We start from the raw sequence: 17,500 nt of genomic DNA on the forward strand, positions 1-17,500 counted from the left end.
CTCTCACCCAATCGCTGGCAGTTACTCAACAACAACATAGGCAGACCAATGGCTCTGGCGCAGATGTGTACGTCATTGTCACGAGCGTCCTCCCCCTTTCGCCCCCACGTGGGGGGCGTATTCGATTATTGGCTGTTTTCTGGGGGGGCGTTGCGATCAAAATTCTACTGCTCCAGGCACTCCACAGAGAAGCACGGCCAGACTACAGTAGTGGAGCCAATCCTTTGGCGGAAGGCTATACTGTAGGGCCTTCTGCATCATGAAACATTATGAGTGTAGTCATAATGCATTGTAACTAATGATGATGCGCATTGATGCGCATTGAGCTTATAATGCACTATAGACATGGTCTTCATAGAAAGTGTTGCAATACATCTACTGTAGTTTAAGAATATTTCGCGTTACGTTGACAAGTTTAGAGAATGTGTTGATTTAAGAGGGGGTCCAGTAGAAGTGATTTAAAATACATTCACTTCCCGTTACCTGTCACATGCTAACAGGTCGCGTGTCTAGTGCAGTGTCCTATTTTGGTGACGAGATTATATGGGGCGAATTCCCGGTATATCAGGTGGACTTGACTCGTGAGCAAATAAACAGCCTGTAAATCCTGTGTTAGATAGCACAAAAACGTCTGTAAACAAAGGGCAAAGAGCACATTTATTTGAGGAAGTAGCCTACATCTTTTCATTATATTCTTACATGGAATGGTGAAGGGATTTGTAAATGTGGTCTTTTCCTTGTTCATTTCGCTTCCTTAAGATTACTCATCTGCTTTCATCAGTGGGGCCAATTTGTAAGCATTACAAGAATTGCACAGTCATGCTGAAGGCCACTGAAGTGGCAACTTAATTGTGAAGAATTTACAGTTACCGCTATTATTTCCTGATTTGGCGTAGTGCTTGTTTTTGTGATGTGGAGGAAATGGATGAAACAAAAAGACAATTGTAATTCCTAAAGCCACATGCATGACCTAGCTACCCTGGACTGGTCAACTGGCATACAGGGCATTTCCTGGTGGTTCCACAGTCCTCAGCTATAGCTTGTAGATCTTCTTACATCCATTGTTTGAAGGGCACCAGATATTTCCCAAAAGCGATTGATCCAACAAAGTAATGCCTTTATTTTTTTATTTTGAGAAGTGGACGTGACTCTTTGATTGGTTGAAGCACAGGGCTAATAATGATTTTCAATCACACCAGACTTGTACAGCAAAAAGCATTTGTGGTCGCTAGGGGCGTCTAGATTTCTACCATGACACACCATGCAGGTGAAGTAAGCTTAACCCTCAAGAGACCGGCCTGTTTTCTAATCTTTGAGAAACCACGCTAAATTCTATCCATTAGGCCCATAGATGATATTTCTGCAATAAAACTTTAGGGTACTCAACATGTCTGGGTTCATGAAATCACAAGATCAGAGAATGGTAATTTACATAGACAAAACCATGTCTCAAACATATAAGCTTATGCACACTCAAAATTTCTCTAAAACTTATTCTGGACATTGTAGCTCTGAAAAGGTGTCTTCCATATGTATTAGAGCAAAGAGATGATTCAACTGATGCTTGAGCCTTTGTACAGCTATAATAAGGAAAATTCTAAAAACGACATTGATTTCTACACTTATGACTTGTTTCCTCCCTTTTGGTACATCAGGGTGACTTCCATTTCATATTTTCATCATGTGTCTAGGACCACTGTGCCATGATATCAACAAATATGAAGCAATGACAGAGGAAATGCTACCTGGGTGCCCTCAAAATATGCTTGGTTGGCTATCGCAGGGGTGCTCTATTTATATATATAATATATTATATTTTAATGCTATAAATGTTTATATTATGATTATTTTAGGTCTGCTGACCATGGCCTGCCCCAAGACACAAAATACAAAAACTAGAGTTCGACAATTACAACAAAAATGGACATTGTAATGTTGAGTATCTCATGGATTCTCTCGGGGTCATAAATGACCCCACAGGTGTTTTGATTATAAATCCCATATAGATGGACCAATCCTCACAAAAATCATTCACAACATGCACAACATATGTATTGACAAACTCCTAGAAGGACCAGTTTTTCTGATGAAAATTGCAGAAATGGTGTATGAAAATATGTGCCCGGGGTCATAAATGACCCCAGTCGGTCGCTTTAGGGTTACATGTAAGACTTTTAAAGGCACAATGCCATAATGTTAAAATTTCATTGTATCTTCAAGTGATTCAGCACAAACCTTTCTTCTCACACAAAAGGGCCTATTTTCTAATCTAGTAAGTAGGCCTAGAAAGAACTATTCCTACGCAGCCACTTTTCAGATCAACTATCACTATTAATATTTCTATACCTTTGAAATATCTACATGTTTCTTTCATACCATTAAATAGAAACGAAGAACAACATAAACCATTATCTCAGTACCATGACAAGAGCTGTGGGCAGTATGAGGCCCAACAGAGTGGGACTGGTTGCCATGATGTCGCTTTTGGGGGTAGTAACGGTAGTGGAAGAAGTGGATGAAGTGGATGTAGTGGATGTTTCCTGGCTGGACTGAAAAGTTCTTGTTACAATACTTGTGGGCATTGAGTTTGGACTGGTTGCCATGGTGTCAGCGTTGGGGGTAGAACTGGTGGTGAAAATAGTGGAAGTAGTGGATTTTTCATTTGGACCATGCCGAAACGTTTTTGTTACTGTGCTTGTGGCCGTTGAGTTTGCCATGATTCTTGGTGTAATTGTTTTATAGGTCGAGACGGTTGTGATGTTTGACGTGGTTGTTGTTTCAGTAAGTGGACGTGTAGTGGTGAGTGTCACTCCTGTTGTATGTGGCTTAGTTGTGGCGCTTGCCATCGTTTTGGGTGAAGTTGTTGCTTTAGAGGTTATGACAGTCGTGGGTTTTGATGTGGTTGTTGTTTCAGTGCTTACTGCAAGTGGTCCTGTAGTCTTTGAGAGATTAGTAAGGCGGGAGACTGAGACCACATTTGTCATCGTTGTTGCATCTGGACTTGTAACTGGACCTGTGGTGGAGGTTATCACAACTGTTGTTGTCAAGGGCTTTACAGTAGTCTTTGTGGATGGAGGAGAGGGGCTGGTGTTTGAGACACGTGGTTCAGTCACAGTTGTCACAGCGCTTGTGTTGATCTCCTTAGATGTTGAATTCGTTGTTGGTTTATCTGTCGTCGTGATTGAGGTGGTTGATGAGCTGTGTGTGGAGGTTGAGACGGTTGCATTTTTTGTTCTTGATGCCATTTTTGTCATCGTTGTTGCATCTGGACTTGTAACTGGACCTGTAGTGGAGGTAATCACAGTTGTTGTTGTCAAGGGCCTTATAGTAATCTTTGTTGATGGAGGAGAGGGGCTGGAGGTTGAGACACATGGTTCAGTTACAGTCGTCACAGAGCTTGTGTTGATCTCCTTAGATGTTGAATTCGTTGTTGGTTTATCTGTTGTCGTGATTAAGGTGGTTGACGAGCTGTGAGCGGAAGTTGATGTTGAAAATGATGCTTCTGTATCAGGGTGTGTGACAGCTGTTAAGAGGTGGGTTAGGGTCGTGATGCCTCCTGATGTTGGTTTATCTCTCGTTGTCATTGAGGTGGTTGTCATGGACGTTGATACACTTGTGGTTGTTGTTGACAATGTTGCTTCTGTAGGTGGACCCTCAGGGTTTGTGACAGATGCTAAGCTGTGGGGTAGGATTGTGATGCTTCCTGATGTTGGATTATCTGTCGTCGTGATCGAGGTGGTTGAAGAGCTGTGTGTGGAGGTTGAGACAGTTGTGGTATTTGTTCCTGATGTTGTGTCTCGAGAGGCGGTCAGGGAAGCATCTCCTGATGCAACACTGGTGCAATCCTAGAAGTCAAGACAAAACAATATCTATATTTAACACTTCAATACGTACATGCATTTTAAAAGTTGTAAAATAGACAGTCTTTGTAGGTCAAATGCCTTTATTTTAATGGGCATAGCATGATTAAAACACTTCAAAGCAGTCTCTTGTTTTGCTGACTGAATTAAAAGACATCAACTCCTGACCATGCGTGTTCTCAGGTGTGTAGGTGGGACCAAATACATTTTGTATTTTTCAACATACTATATAATATTTTTCAACAACAACTACAGCCCCATGAATCTGATGTGGCATGAACCCTCACAAAATGGTTACTACTGTAAATAACATCATGTTTACTTAACGCATGAGTGATATATATGAAATAATTGTAAAGTAAATAATAGAAAACTGACACAATGAACTATGTTTTCAATCATCGACGCAATAAGAATTATAAATTAATCAATGCCTTTTTGTGTTATTGCTGCACAAGTTGGCAACCAAAATATACAGATCCAGAAGGAAGGAGAATCAGTGTCTACTGTTCACATGACTTGTGCACTCCACTGAAACTTACAGTAAATCAAGTTTTATCGAGTCAACACTTCAACGTCTGGTAGAAGTCTTTCAGAGCCAGAACTTGGGCTTAAATAGAGCTGACTACAAACTCACTCAAAATAATGAAACATTTTTATTTCTATAATAAACAAATATCTATTTCTCTAGGAAAAACTGTACACCATATATTATGTTATACATATTATGCTACCTCTAGAAATCCCAGTTCCCTGGTTGATAGAGGGAAATGTACTTGACTTCAATATCAGAAGTCAAGTTACCTCGGAGTCCCTGAACACCACTGTAAATGAGACCCCCAAACCTAGGGTAGAGTAGTAAACAATGGTGTTTCGTGTTTGGGTGCGCACATCCACAAAACAATAATCCAGGTGCCAGACAAAAGTGGTAGAGTGTGATAGAATGGTCTAACACACTAGCTATGAAATATAAACTTTATTTCGCTATACAATCGGCAATGATTCGACCCACCACTGAGATCAGTGGATCGAAATGTTGCAGATTGTATAAAGTTTATATTTTTTGGGAGCTCATACCCAGTGCGCGGACCACTCTATCACACCAAAGTAGTAATCAAACCAAGGATAGCGTAGTAAACAAAACAAAGGTAGAGTAGTTAGTAGTTAGTACCTGAGTCAGAATGGCTATCCCATTTGCCACACACCAGACCAGTAGCTTGGCGGCGTTCATGCTGAAGATGATGACTATGATGAAAGTGAAGCCAAAAGGCAACAAAAGACACTGAGATGTTGATGAAGTCCGAAGTACTTGGTTACTCTTGCTTTGTGCTTTCCTTCCTCTTATATGTCTAGCCAAGGAATCAGGGCTGCTTCAAGGTATTGGAGGCCCTAGGCAAAGAGGAACGTGATTTCCACATTTTCCCTCTTCAAAGTATTAATGAGAGACCCCCCCCCTCCCTCAAGGGAGTTTTGATAGCAGAATCATTTAACTTTTTTGGTTGTTGAATTTAGGGAGGTGGCTGAAGCAGTCATTAACCCATTGATGCTGGATGTTGTGTTGCGCAACATTGACCCAGACACCTGGAGCTGCATGACGTAACATTCAGGCTCATGAGAGTAGAGATATTTTTTATTAAACATGTTGGTGTATTAGAGCTGAATGAACACATTCACAAGATAAGGGTATTGGTGTTTAAATGCAACTTTTTCATGTTTTGATGTGCTAAGAGGCTGAGACATTTAGGATTTTATTGGGCTGAGGGTAGCTTTTTTGAAAAAGGGCTTTGGCATTCAGCTGGCGTTTTTGCAGGTACTTTAGGCCGGCTCCACACCAAGGCGTCTCGGAACGGAAGCGAGACGATTGAGGTCTTTCTGCTTAGTTTCGGTCAGTGTGTTCTACTCTGCCTTTCACACCAACAGCGTCTGCGTGCGCTCAAGTTCTATTTTCCAAATGCAGCGCGAAGCGGCGCTGACGCCCGACTACTGCCGGTTGGTGTGGAAGGACAGATATGTTTCCATGTATCTTCACCATGGCCGGTAAAAATCACTTCCGTCACATCCGGTTTCACCGCTTTGGTGTGAAAGCAGCCTTAGTCATCAATGGGTTAAAATTCAAGTACATAGTCAATACCCATGGCCCCCCTTTCAGCTGGTGGGGCCTGAGCAATTGCCTAGTTTGTTTGGCTGGCTATGAAAGGCCTGCTTGGAATCAACTGTGCCAAGGCAAGACGTTAACAGTTGAGCCATTTTTTGTGCCATTCTTCATCTGATTTGAATAAGTAAACAATGTTTTCAACTCCAAAGACTTCCTTAATGCTGTTAATGTTTTGCTTGGATATGGTGTATGCTACAGTGCGTATCGGTCAGGATTGATTAACCAAGGTGATTAATCATGGTTCTCAAAATAATGCCAGGGGAATGGTTATTTGAGGTGAATGCTTGCTCTCAGGACTTTGTATACTGTAGGTGTGTTCACATTCAGATATTACAGATCATTAACCTTGAATTATGTCAAAAAATAATGTTTTGGGCAAAACCGAGATAAAGTAAGAGGTTGAAGGACAAAATCTTTCTTTTTAACTATCGAAAATTGATAGACTTACTTAAAACCAATGGCCAAATATTTAAGCTAATACTTATCTTGATGTGTCCCAGCATAATACATTCATAGCAGCTGTTATACACTTTACAAGAAGCATTCATGACGGTATTCACAAGACATTCATACCGAAACGTTAATGAACATGGAAGTCGAAAGAACTTGTCAAAATAAAAGTTAAACAATTGCAAAGCAGCAGAATGAAGTCCAGTTGGAGTGCTTCCTGGAACTGTCTAGTGTTTTAAGATGGTGCTCTTTGGTGACAGGCTTGGTTGATTTCAAAAAAGTTTTAGAAATACCAAGGCACTCATCTTCTTTGTAATTAAAATGCCTTTATTTTGTTGGGCATAGCATGATTAAAATACTTCGACGCGTTTCGGCATGAAGCCTCACTTCCTGACGAAGGCTTCATGCCGAAACGCGTCGAAGTATTTTGTATTTTTTTTGTATTCGAAGTATTTTGTTCTGAACCCTTCCTGGTCGCAACCAATCTGGGTCAATGATTTACTCCAGTACCAGGGACGGAACATTTGAATTAAATATAATAGGCCTACTGCATAACTATATTCTGTCACGATTAGGAAGGGTTCAGAACAATAACAAGGTTGCTGTCCTTTCATCTTCCATGTTTATCAAATGTTCATGAATGTCTTACCAAACAGTTATAAATGCTTAGATACTAAAAAAAACATCTCTTCACTTTGGAGTGCTGGTTGTCAAGGAGTGCTACTTCACTTTTTTTCTGCCAAGCAGGTGCACTTCGGCTCAAGGAAAAAGTCACTTTAAGATATGGCTAAACTCAACTTCAGTAGTGACTTTGGTTAAAGTATTGCCAAAGATCCCAAAGACACTGCTTGATACAGTTAAAAAGGTTTTGAAGTTTAACTGTTCTTGCCAGTAATATAACCTTTTAGTTAATTGAGCTGTTGGCTCCCAATAGGTGGTAACATTGAAGACATAAAAACCCAAACTGGGCCGGTGGACAACTGCCCTTATTTAGGATGAGGAGTTGAAGGAGTGAGGAGATGAAGTGTCGGAGTTGCATTCGTGGCCTTGCGGTTAAGGAGATTCGTTTAAGATCAGAAAGTTGGAAGTTTGAATCCCACCCTTCCACTCCCTACCTCACTCCATGGCTGAGCAAGGCACCAAACCCTACACTGCTCCAGGGACTGTAACCAATACCCTGTACTTCAAAATAACTGTAAGTCGATTTGGAAAAAAGTGTCAGCTAAGGAATGTAATGTAATGTGAAAAATGTAATGGTTGCTGTCCATTAAGGACAAAGAGAAACTCCTGGACTTTTCTGCATGATCACCTTTTTTATTTTTATCTACTTTTTTATTTTTATATTATTTTTACTTCTCTTTTTAATCTACAGAGCAAACTGGAAAAAGAATTTCCCCTTGGGGATAAATAAAGTTTAATCTAATCTAATCTAATCTAATCTAATCTAATCTAATCTAATCTAATCTAATCTATACAGTACAGCTGTCTTACAGTACCATGACACTGTAAAGTCGATGCCAGTGTCAACACGAAGGACTGCTTTAACATAACAAATTACTGACTGATTTCATACATGGCGTGTGTTTGCTGTTTTCAGTTACTTGCATTCTCCACAGACCAGCTGACTGGCTATTTGACCTAACCTGTGGTGTTGGATTCCTGTAGGGAATTAAATCTTCTTTTTTTCCTGTTCTTCCAGTTTTTAAATGAGGGGTGAAGACCATAAGCAAGGTGTATTCTTTCTCAACTGGTTTTGAGGTGCAACTCAGTGAAAAGCTCAGTGAGGGAAGGTCTTTTCCCCCTCATTCAAGTCACACAGCCAGATTCATAGTAAGTAAGTAACCATATTCTCTTTTCCCGTGTGCTTGGGTGCTGGTAAAGGGGGATGTATCTGAAACCTGATAGTGTATGCTTTGCCATGGATGGCGAAACAGAAGGCATGTAGAGTTTTATCAAATCTTTCATCATGACGGGGCATGTGGTGCTAAAAAAAGTAATAACAGACATATTGTGGACTAAGAATCATACTATGTAACATAATACTTTTGCTTTGCAATAACAAACAAACAAAGCACACAGCCTGTACAGTGCACCTAGTGTTGCTACTGCAATTCCATGAAACAGTTTTAAGGAGAGTTGTTGTGAATGGCTTTGTGTGCTGCGGGTTGATATCAAGTTACATGACGGTCTGGAGGGGACAAAAATACAAAGACGATGAAACAAGAGAATGGGAGAGAAAGGCGATGAATTGGAGAGGGAGTAAATTGCTTTTTCTTCCCCTCAAACTGACTCTATGCATACGGACTAGTAGGCAGACATTTATGGACCAAAACCAATGTCATTTATGTTCAGTGCTTGTACCGCACCACTAGCACAGTGAGAGAGTAGGCCGATAAATACAGGCCATTCGAGTTGACACTGAGGACATGTGAGGAGAGAGAGAGAGAGAGAGAGAGAGAGAGGAGAGAGAGAGAGAGAGAGAGAGAGAGAGGAGAAAAATATAGATATAGAGATTAAGAAGAAGAGAAAGGGGAGGGTGGCGTGCTCTGAACAGAATGAAGTACAAACTGCGTCTTGTCTCAGGTCAGACACAAGCTTCATTTTTTGCGGCACAGGTATGTTGTCAAACTTATTGTTGTTCCTTTAAAACTTTTGCAGACTTCTAGCACAGAGATTTTCCACAGAAAATCATTGATCTATGACACAATTTTCAGCATTTGAAGTTGGTTTTGAAAGGGAAGTTATTCATTATAGAAAGGTTCTGATTAAACTAAAAATCAATCTTTTTGTACTCCAGCATAAAGCAGGGATAAAGCAGGATTTACACATTTTTCTCTCTTTCAGCAGCCTGCTGACAAAGACTGGAAAATCTCAGACAACATAATGGAGCCTGACTTTGACACGGTTCAAAACGTTATAATATAGGCCTATGAAGGGTTTCATTGCAAAATGGTGTATCCACCATGTTTGACTTTTGCATTTTACTATTGGAAATGACAATTTAAAGTCCTATCTATGTGTGAATTCTTGCCATTCAAATAGGTTGAGAACATACTTTTTACACCTATATAAAATTCTTTTTGCAATGCAATACAACGGAATACCCAATACAAAAACGTCAATTTCCCAAAATGTTCCAAAATGGATTACACCATTTTGCAATGAAACTCTTATAGGGTAATAGTATATGATCAAACTTTTCAATCCTTAGCACATCACATGATTATTTTATTCATATAACTAGTTTTGATTTCTTAATAATACTGACTTTGAATCACTATTTACACGTTAATATTAGTTGCTCTGTAGTTTCAGCATCCATGTCCTTCTCCCCTGCAGGAGATGTGGTGGGGTACTCTGGGGTCTGTGCGGCCCTTTCCCAACTTCCGCCCAGACAGTGACATCACAGAGATCCAGGATGCCTGCCGGAGGAACGGTGGGTTGTTTTCCTTTATTCTGCATCATTTTGATAGTTTTAGGGAAATATCATACAGTACATAAATGTCAATGGGAGTGGAGGAAACCCTCATTTTCTGTCTTTAAAGGGGTATGCCACTATTTTGGGGCTTAATACAGTTAAAATCGTTGTCCAGGGTTTATAAAGGTGGTAAAGTGTCGTATTTTTCATGTAAGCCGTTGTCTTGCTTTAAGACAATTTAAAAGAGGGAGTATGTCACTAAGCTAGTGAAAGTCAATGGATCCGTGTAGCATGCTACACGGATCCATTGACTTTCACTAGCTTAGTGACATACTCCCTCTTGAAAAATACATGAAAAAAACATGAAAAATAGGACACTTTACCACCTTTATAAACCCCAGCCAACGATTTTAACTGTATTAAGCCCCAAAATAGTTGCATACCCCTTTAAGAATAAGGTCCAATTTTATTTGAAAACTATTGAAACAGAAGGATGAACAGCCGCAAATCTGAAAGGACAATCATTTTAATGTCAACATGTTCTTTTCTTTGAAATTAAATAATTAGTCTAATTCATTAATTGTTACTCTGTACCCCGTGTTTCTGATGTTTTATTTGATGCTTTAATTGCAATAAACAAGAATGGAGAGTTCCTAGAGGTTGGAAGTTAAATTGAGATAGAGTTGAGCCACAGGCAGATGCTAAATGTTTTTTAGTATAAATACAGTACACACATATGAAATGCATGTTTCCAGTAATATGGTGTTGCCTGTTACAGTACACTGTAAAAATGGCAACTTGCCACAATTGTTCAGCTTACTGCAATTTTTTAGCCCTCCAACCATAAAATTGCCAACTTCCACTGCTTCCGCTAACTCAAGTTGAGTCATTTCAACTCATTTTTGCAGCCTGAGCACACAAAGCACTTGTTGAAATTCAACACTATTTGTGTCATTTTCGACACAGCACTGTACAGAAATGTCAAAAATAGTGTTGAATTTCAACACGTGTCATGTGTGTACAGGGAAAACCCATTTTGGGTCATTTCTGACACATTAGAGTGTATTAGTTCATACAACACTGACACAAGAATGAAAATATTAGTGCTTGTGGTCAATGTTCTCCAGTAATTAAAATGTTACTCTTTGTTAATTCTGGACCTTCATTTAGGTTCATTTTCAGTCTTTCTTATGTTTTTAATGCTTGTCTATGGTAATTAGAATGTTATTATTGGCTAATTCCAACCCTTCATTTGGTCTTCATTGAACTAATTTATTTACATTAAGACACTTTACGCTACTCTCTACTCTACTCTACTCTACTACTCTACTCTACTCTACTCTACTCTACTCTACTCTACTCTACTCTACTCTACACTACTCTACTCTACACTACTCTACTCTACTACTCTACTCTACTTCATTTGGGGCTAACAGATGTGGCGAGCCTAGTGAGGATCCTGCCGAACAGAGACAATGCCCAGAGGCAGAGCCTGGCAGAAGCCTACCTGACCACTACCAGCAAGGTGACATGACATTCCACACACACACACGCACGCACGCACACACACACACACACACACACACACACACACACACACACACACACGCACATACGCACACACGCACACGCACATGCACACACACACGCACACACACGCACGCACGCACGCACGCACGCACGCACGCACGCACGCACGCACGCACGCACGCACGCACACACACACACACACACACACACACACACACACACACACACACACACACACACACACACACACACACAGAAGCCTACCTGACCACTACCAGCAAGGTAACATGACATTCCACACACACACACACACACACACACACACACACACACACACACACACACACACACACACACACACACACACACGCACACGCACACGCACACGCACACACAGACACAGACACAGAAGCCTACCTGACCACTACCAGCAACGTAACATGACATTCCACACTCTCTCTCTCTCACACACACACACACACACACACACACACACACACACACACACACACACACACACACACACACACACACACACACACACACACACACGTGCGGGCACACACACAAGCACGCACACGCACACACACACACACACACACACACACGCACACACGCACACACACACACACACACACACACACACACACACACACACACGCACATGCACACACACACACACACACACACACACAGAAGCCTACCTGACCACTACCAGCAAGGTGACATGGCATTCCACACACACACACACACACACACACACACGCACACACGCACACGCACACACACACACACACACGCACACACGCACACACGCACACGCACACAGACACACATAGAAGCCTACCTGACCACTACCGGAAGGGTGACATTCCACTGCTATCTTCTCACTACTGCAGTAGCCACTATGTACATCATGTGAAGTGTGATTCTGTGGATTAGTGAAGGTCTCTTTGCCTATCTGCCTGTGTGTGTGGGCATGTTTTTGCTCATGTACTGTACCCGTGTGTGTGGTGTGTGTGTGTGTGTGTGTGTGTGTGTGTGTGTGTGTGTGTGTGTGTGTGTGTGTGTGTGTGTGTGTGTGTGTGTGTGTGTGTGTGTGTGTGTGTGTGTGTGTGTGTCTGTGTGTCTGTGTGTCTGTGTGTGTGCATGCGTGTGTGTGTGCCTGCTTGCGTGCATGCATGTGTGTGTGTATGAATAGGAGCTGTCTGTAGACCTGAAGAAGGCCTTGAGTGGAGACGTGGAGAAGCTGCTGCTGGACCTTCTGCTGCCCCCAGACCAGTTTGATGCCCAGCGCCTGCACCTGGCCATGAAGGTGAGACCACACAAACCATGCGGCCGACCAGGGTTCGATTCCCGGCCTGGGTCCTTTGCCTCCCCGTCTCTCTCCCCATTCACTTCCTGTCCACCTCTCAAACTGTTCTATCATCAATAAAGTCGTAAAAGACCAAAAAAAAATATTTTGGATAAAAAGGCGAGACCACACAAGCCAAGGGTGCGTTGCTCGAAAGCGTAGTTGTTAGCCAGTTAGCAACTTGTGTAGCTTTCAATGGGAAATTGCATTGCAACCAACAAAGTAGCTAACGTAGTTAGCATCTGGTTTCGAGCAATGCACCCCAAATTTGCAAAACTGTGTAGATGCATTCCAAAACCCAATATCGTTTGCTTAGCTCTACACACAGTTGGAAAATGAACTGTTTCTGTGCCAAACTGTTACAGTAACTCACCCCTCACATTACAAGCACACATTGAAGCAAGTACAAGCAGTAGACACAGGTGGTAAAAAATAAAAACACACTTTGCCTTTTGGTTTTTCTTATCTTTCAAAAGGTATGTCATTTTGAGGTTATAGGACTCCAGGAGTAAGTTCATCAATGGGATTTCCCCTGGGCATCATTTCCAACCTTTGACTTTGGAAGTTGTTGATATTAAAGTTATTCATTATAGAGGCTTTGGCTTATCTTGATGAAGATGAGGAAGCAAACTAATACTTGACCTCCTACTGACCCCATGTCTATTTGATGCTCTGCTCTTAGTCCTACTAGTGTAGTGTTTCTCAACAGGGGCGGTACACCCCCCCATGGGAGGCATTCAGAGGGATACAGCTGAGTGGAGGGGGGGGGGGCGTTGGGAGGTTTATAAGGAGGTCAAGGGGGCATTTGTTCAAAAAAGGTTGAGAACCACTGTACAAGTGAGATGACTGGAGCTACATACCAAGAGACAAAGCAATAAGTTATGTACTGTTACGACCTACTATTCTGTCTATCGTCGCTGTATTGAGTGCATTAAATTGATTTCCAATGGGATACGGATCCATGGACAATCATATTACATCATTTCCAACCTTTGACGCTGGAGTTTGGAATTTGAAGTGATTTATTGGGGATGCTTTGGCCTATCATGATTACAAAGAGGAAGCAAATCCTCAGATGCTGACTACATGTATGTGGATATTTTTGAAAATGCTTCCGTTTTGCCCTCTCGCTTACGCATCAACAGAGTTTTAGAAATCAAAGTACATAGAAGTCCTTGTGCACAACCATTCAGTTGTCCAGGTGCAGGTGTAAGGCAGGAAAACATTAAGCACCGCACATTGGATACTGTTCTTGATTAAAAAAAAAGATTAAGAAAAAAAGCACAGTGTCCAGTGTGCAGAGTTTTAGAAATCTTTCAATTTTATCTTTGTTCTATCTTACTTTTCTGTAAAGCACATTGATGAATTGTGTGTGTGTGTTTGTGTGTGTGTGTGTGTGTGTGTGTGTGTGTGTGTGTGTGTGTGTGTGTGTGTGTGTGTGTGTGTGTGTGTGTGTGTGTGTGTGTGTCGGTGTGTGTGTGTGTGTGTGTGTGTGTGTGTGTGTGTGTGCGCGTGCGCGTGCGCGTGCGCGCGCTTGTGTATGCGCACGCGTGTGTGTGCGCATGCTTAGGGCTTGGGTACAGATGAGGAGACCTTACTGGAGGTGTTATGCACAAGAACACCATCCCAGCTGAAAGCCATTGTGTTGGCCTATAACAACAGTAAGTGTTTGAGCTAAGGCCTATATTTAAGTATTGGCAGAGGACGCGCTCAACTTCTTGGAAAACCGAAAAGCTTTTGGGTGCGAGATAAAAAGCGTCAACTTAAGGAAGAAGAAATCCGCACTCACAAACTGCGTCTCATTATTTATTTATATTACCACCATGTCCAAAAAGCAAACGCGTTTCGGCTAACAAGCCTTCATCAGTGCGTCTGCACGCACTGATGAAGGCTTGTTAGCCGAAACGCGTTTGCTTTTTGGACATGGTGGTAATATAAATAAATAATGAGACGCAGTTTGTGAGTGCGGATTTCTTCTTCCTTAAGGCCTATATTTAGCCACTCAGTGTTTCATACATTGAGGAAACTATGGCGCACTGCCATACAAACATGTCATGGGTAAAATCTTATGTCATTTCTCAAAATATTAATGGCTGTTTTTCAATTTTGCCATGTGAATCCCCCCCACACACACCACTGGGTGAATACCCCCCCCCCCAAAAAAAAAAAAAAAAAAAACTGTGGGAATCACTGTCACTGTTTGGTCAGATCTCAGCTGTGGTTAGGTATAGATGTTTTTGAAACAAAGCAATATCCTATACCTTTCTCTGCGGTCAAATACATGTATACAGAGAACGAAATACCTACAATAAATTTTTAAACGATTGAATACAGTTTTCCATTTTATATGACAAACCCACACTTTGTATGACTGGCACTGTTATCTCACATACTCTCTATTGTTGCTTATCTTCCCAGTGTATAAGAAAGATCTGGAAAAGGATCTGGATGGTGAAACCAGTGGAGATTTCACCAAGCTACTGCTTGCATTAGTTAAGGTAACCTCATGTTGTCATGCTGAAGTTAGACGTTAGATAACCTCACATTGTCCTAGACAGTTCTAGCCAGATGATATGCACAATTTCCAAAACCACTCAAGATAAATAAATAAAAGGTGAAAAGGACTCTGTGTGATGATTTTCTTAATAATGTAATAGTTAGCATTAATATAAGTATTGTCTGTATATGTATTTTATAGAAAATTGTTTTGTTTGTTATGTTATTATACAGTACTATATTGCCTGTCTGACTCTTTTCTTCTTTGCAGAAAGAGGCTGGGGTGGGATCAGTTAATCAAGATTTCAAGGTGAGAAAGTCTTTTTTTTATACACTGGCACGGTGACCTGTGTAATTTGATTATTTCCCCTGAAAAACCCTGAAACCACAATAGAATAGAACTATTGAAAGTTTATAAGCCATTATAATAGGTCAAACATTCCCACAGGCACAAAACGGAAATAGATACAAAGTATCAGTTGCGATACAGATGCAACCATAATAATTCTGCCGAGAGTGCCATTTTAAAGCAAACTGGTTTGGTTGTACTGTATACAGTACAAAATGCAGAGATAATTCAACATTTAGAGAGTTCAAATGCACTCTAAAATGCATGTATGTTAACTCAAATCTTAAGTGTTGAACATGATCACTTCTGTTTTTACTATGTATTATGATGTACTATGTTTACTGTTAACTGTTAATGTGGCTGTCATCATGAGCTGGTATAAGGATGTCTGTGCACCTCTTTACACCTTCAGAGCCTGTATGAAGAACTGACGGCAGAGAAGGCATCAGCTTCACAATGGATCAGCATCCTCACCACCAGGCACCCAGACCACCTGAAAAGAGGTACAATACGACTGCTCACAGAACACAAGCATTGAACATTGTACCCAGACCACCTGAAAAGAGGTACAACCAAAGACGGTATAAATGCATAGAGAATCTTTGGTACAACTTCTCACAGTTCACAAACATTGAACATTGTACCCAGAGCAGCTACTATATGCCTAATTCTCACAGTACAACAAACATTGCACATGTTACCCAGACCACCTGAAAATAGGTACACTACCACTGCTCACAGTACACAAGCATTGCACATTGTACCCAGATTACCTTAAAAGAGGCACTTCTACCGTATTCACAGCACACAAGCATTGTATGTTTTGTACCAGACCACCTGAAAAGAGGTACACTACGACTGCTCACAGCACACAAACATTGCATATTGTACCCAGACCACCTTAAAAGAGGTATGCCTACACTATGACTGCTCACAGCACACAAGTATTGCATATTTTGTACCCAGCCCACCTTAAAAGAGATTACGACGGCTCACAGTACACAAGCATTGTATATTGTACCCAGACCACTTTAAAAGAGGTACACTACGACTGCTCACAGTACACAAACATTGCACATTTTGTACCCAGACCACCTTAAAAAGGTACAACTTCTCACAGTACACAAACATTGTACATTGTACCCAGATCACCTTAAAAGATGTACAGCATTCTGCTCACAGTACACAGAATTGTGCATTGTACCCAGACAACCTTAAAAGAGGTACAACTTCTCACAGTTCACAAACATTAAACACTGATCATTGTACCCAGACCACCTTGAAAGAGTTGCTACAGGCCTAATTCTCACAATACACAAACATGGCACATGTTACCCTGACCATTTTAAGAGGTATGCATTCTGCTCACAGTACACAGAATTGTTAATTGTACCCAGACGACCTTAAAAGAGGCACTTATCACAGTACACAGACTGTGCATTGTACCATGATCACCTTAAAATAGATACAGTAAGACTACTCATAGTACAAAATCATTGCATTTTACCCAGACCAAGAAGTGCAGTAGCTCACAGTACACAACAATTTACATGTTACCCAAACCACCTTAAAAGAGGTACAGCATTTTTCTCACAGTACACATACATTGTCAACAAATATGTTCATACATACTTTTGATGTTAAATAATAATAAAACCTCCAGGTAGTCCCATTGTTTAATCAATCACAACATTCAAGGGCGAGACATCGTTTCAACCTCAAAATAATACAATGCAATGCCATGTCCTTATCTATAATGAAGTTAAATGTAAATGGTTGCAGTTCTGACGAGACTTGAGGGGCATGTTGGGAAGCCAGTGACTGACATTCTGGAGAAACGCTTTGGAGGCGACCTGAAGCTTGGCCTGACAACACTTGGTGAGTATAG

At 41.1% G+C, this 17,500-nt stretch overlaps 1 protein-coding gene across 4 annotated transcripts in view; it reads left to right on the forward strand.

Annotated features, from left to right (window-relative positions):
* The first annotated feature begins 9,001 nt into the window (after positions 1-9,001).
* anxa14 (annexin A14) overlaps positions 9,002-17,500 on the forward strand; it is a 20,395-nt gene continuing 11,896 nt past the window's right edge. The window contains exons 1-10 of one of the 4 annotated variants that reach the window (XM_063184880.1): positions 9,002-9,080; positions 9,313-9,369; positions 9,805-9,901; positions 11,320-11,408; positions 12,615-12,728; positions 14,338-14,428; positions 15,186-15,265; positions 15,535-15,573; positions 16,025-16,115; positions 17,395-17,490. In XM_063184880.1, coding sequence (XP_063040950.1) covers positions 9,021-9,080; positions 9,313-9,369; positions 9,805-9,901; positions 11,320-11,408; positions 12,615-12,728; positions 14,338-14,428; positions 15,186-15,265; positions 15,535-15,573; positions 16,025-16,115; positions 17,395-17,490 — 814 coding nt within the window. In that variant the 5' untranslated portion in view covers positions 9,002-9,020. Of the gene's footprint in view, positions 9,081-9,309; positions 9,370-9,396; positions 9,643-9,804; positions 9,902-11,319; positions 11,409-12,614; positions 12,729-14,337; positions 14,429-15,185; positions 15,266-15,534; positions 15,574-16,024; positions 16,116-17,394; positions 17,491-17,500 lie in introns of those variants that run through there. The other 3 variants (XM_063184881.1, XM_063184882.1, XM_063184883.1) reach the window with 3 other exon arrangements.

Source organism: Engraulis encrasicolus, chromosome 20 (assembly GCF_034702125.1).
Source record: "Engraulis encrasicolus isolate BLACKSEA-1 chromosome 20, IST_EnEncr_1.0, whole genome shotgun sequence".
In the NCBI taxonomy this organism is placed as follows: Eukaryota; Metazoa; Chordata; class Actinopteri; order Clupeiformes; family Engraulidae; genus Engraulis; species Engraulis encrasicolus.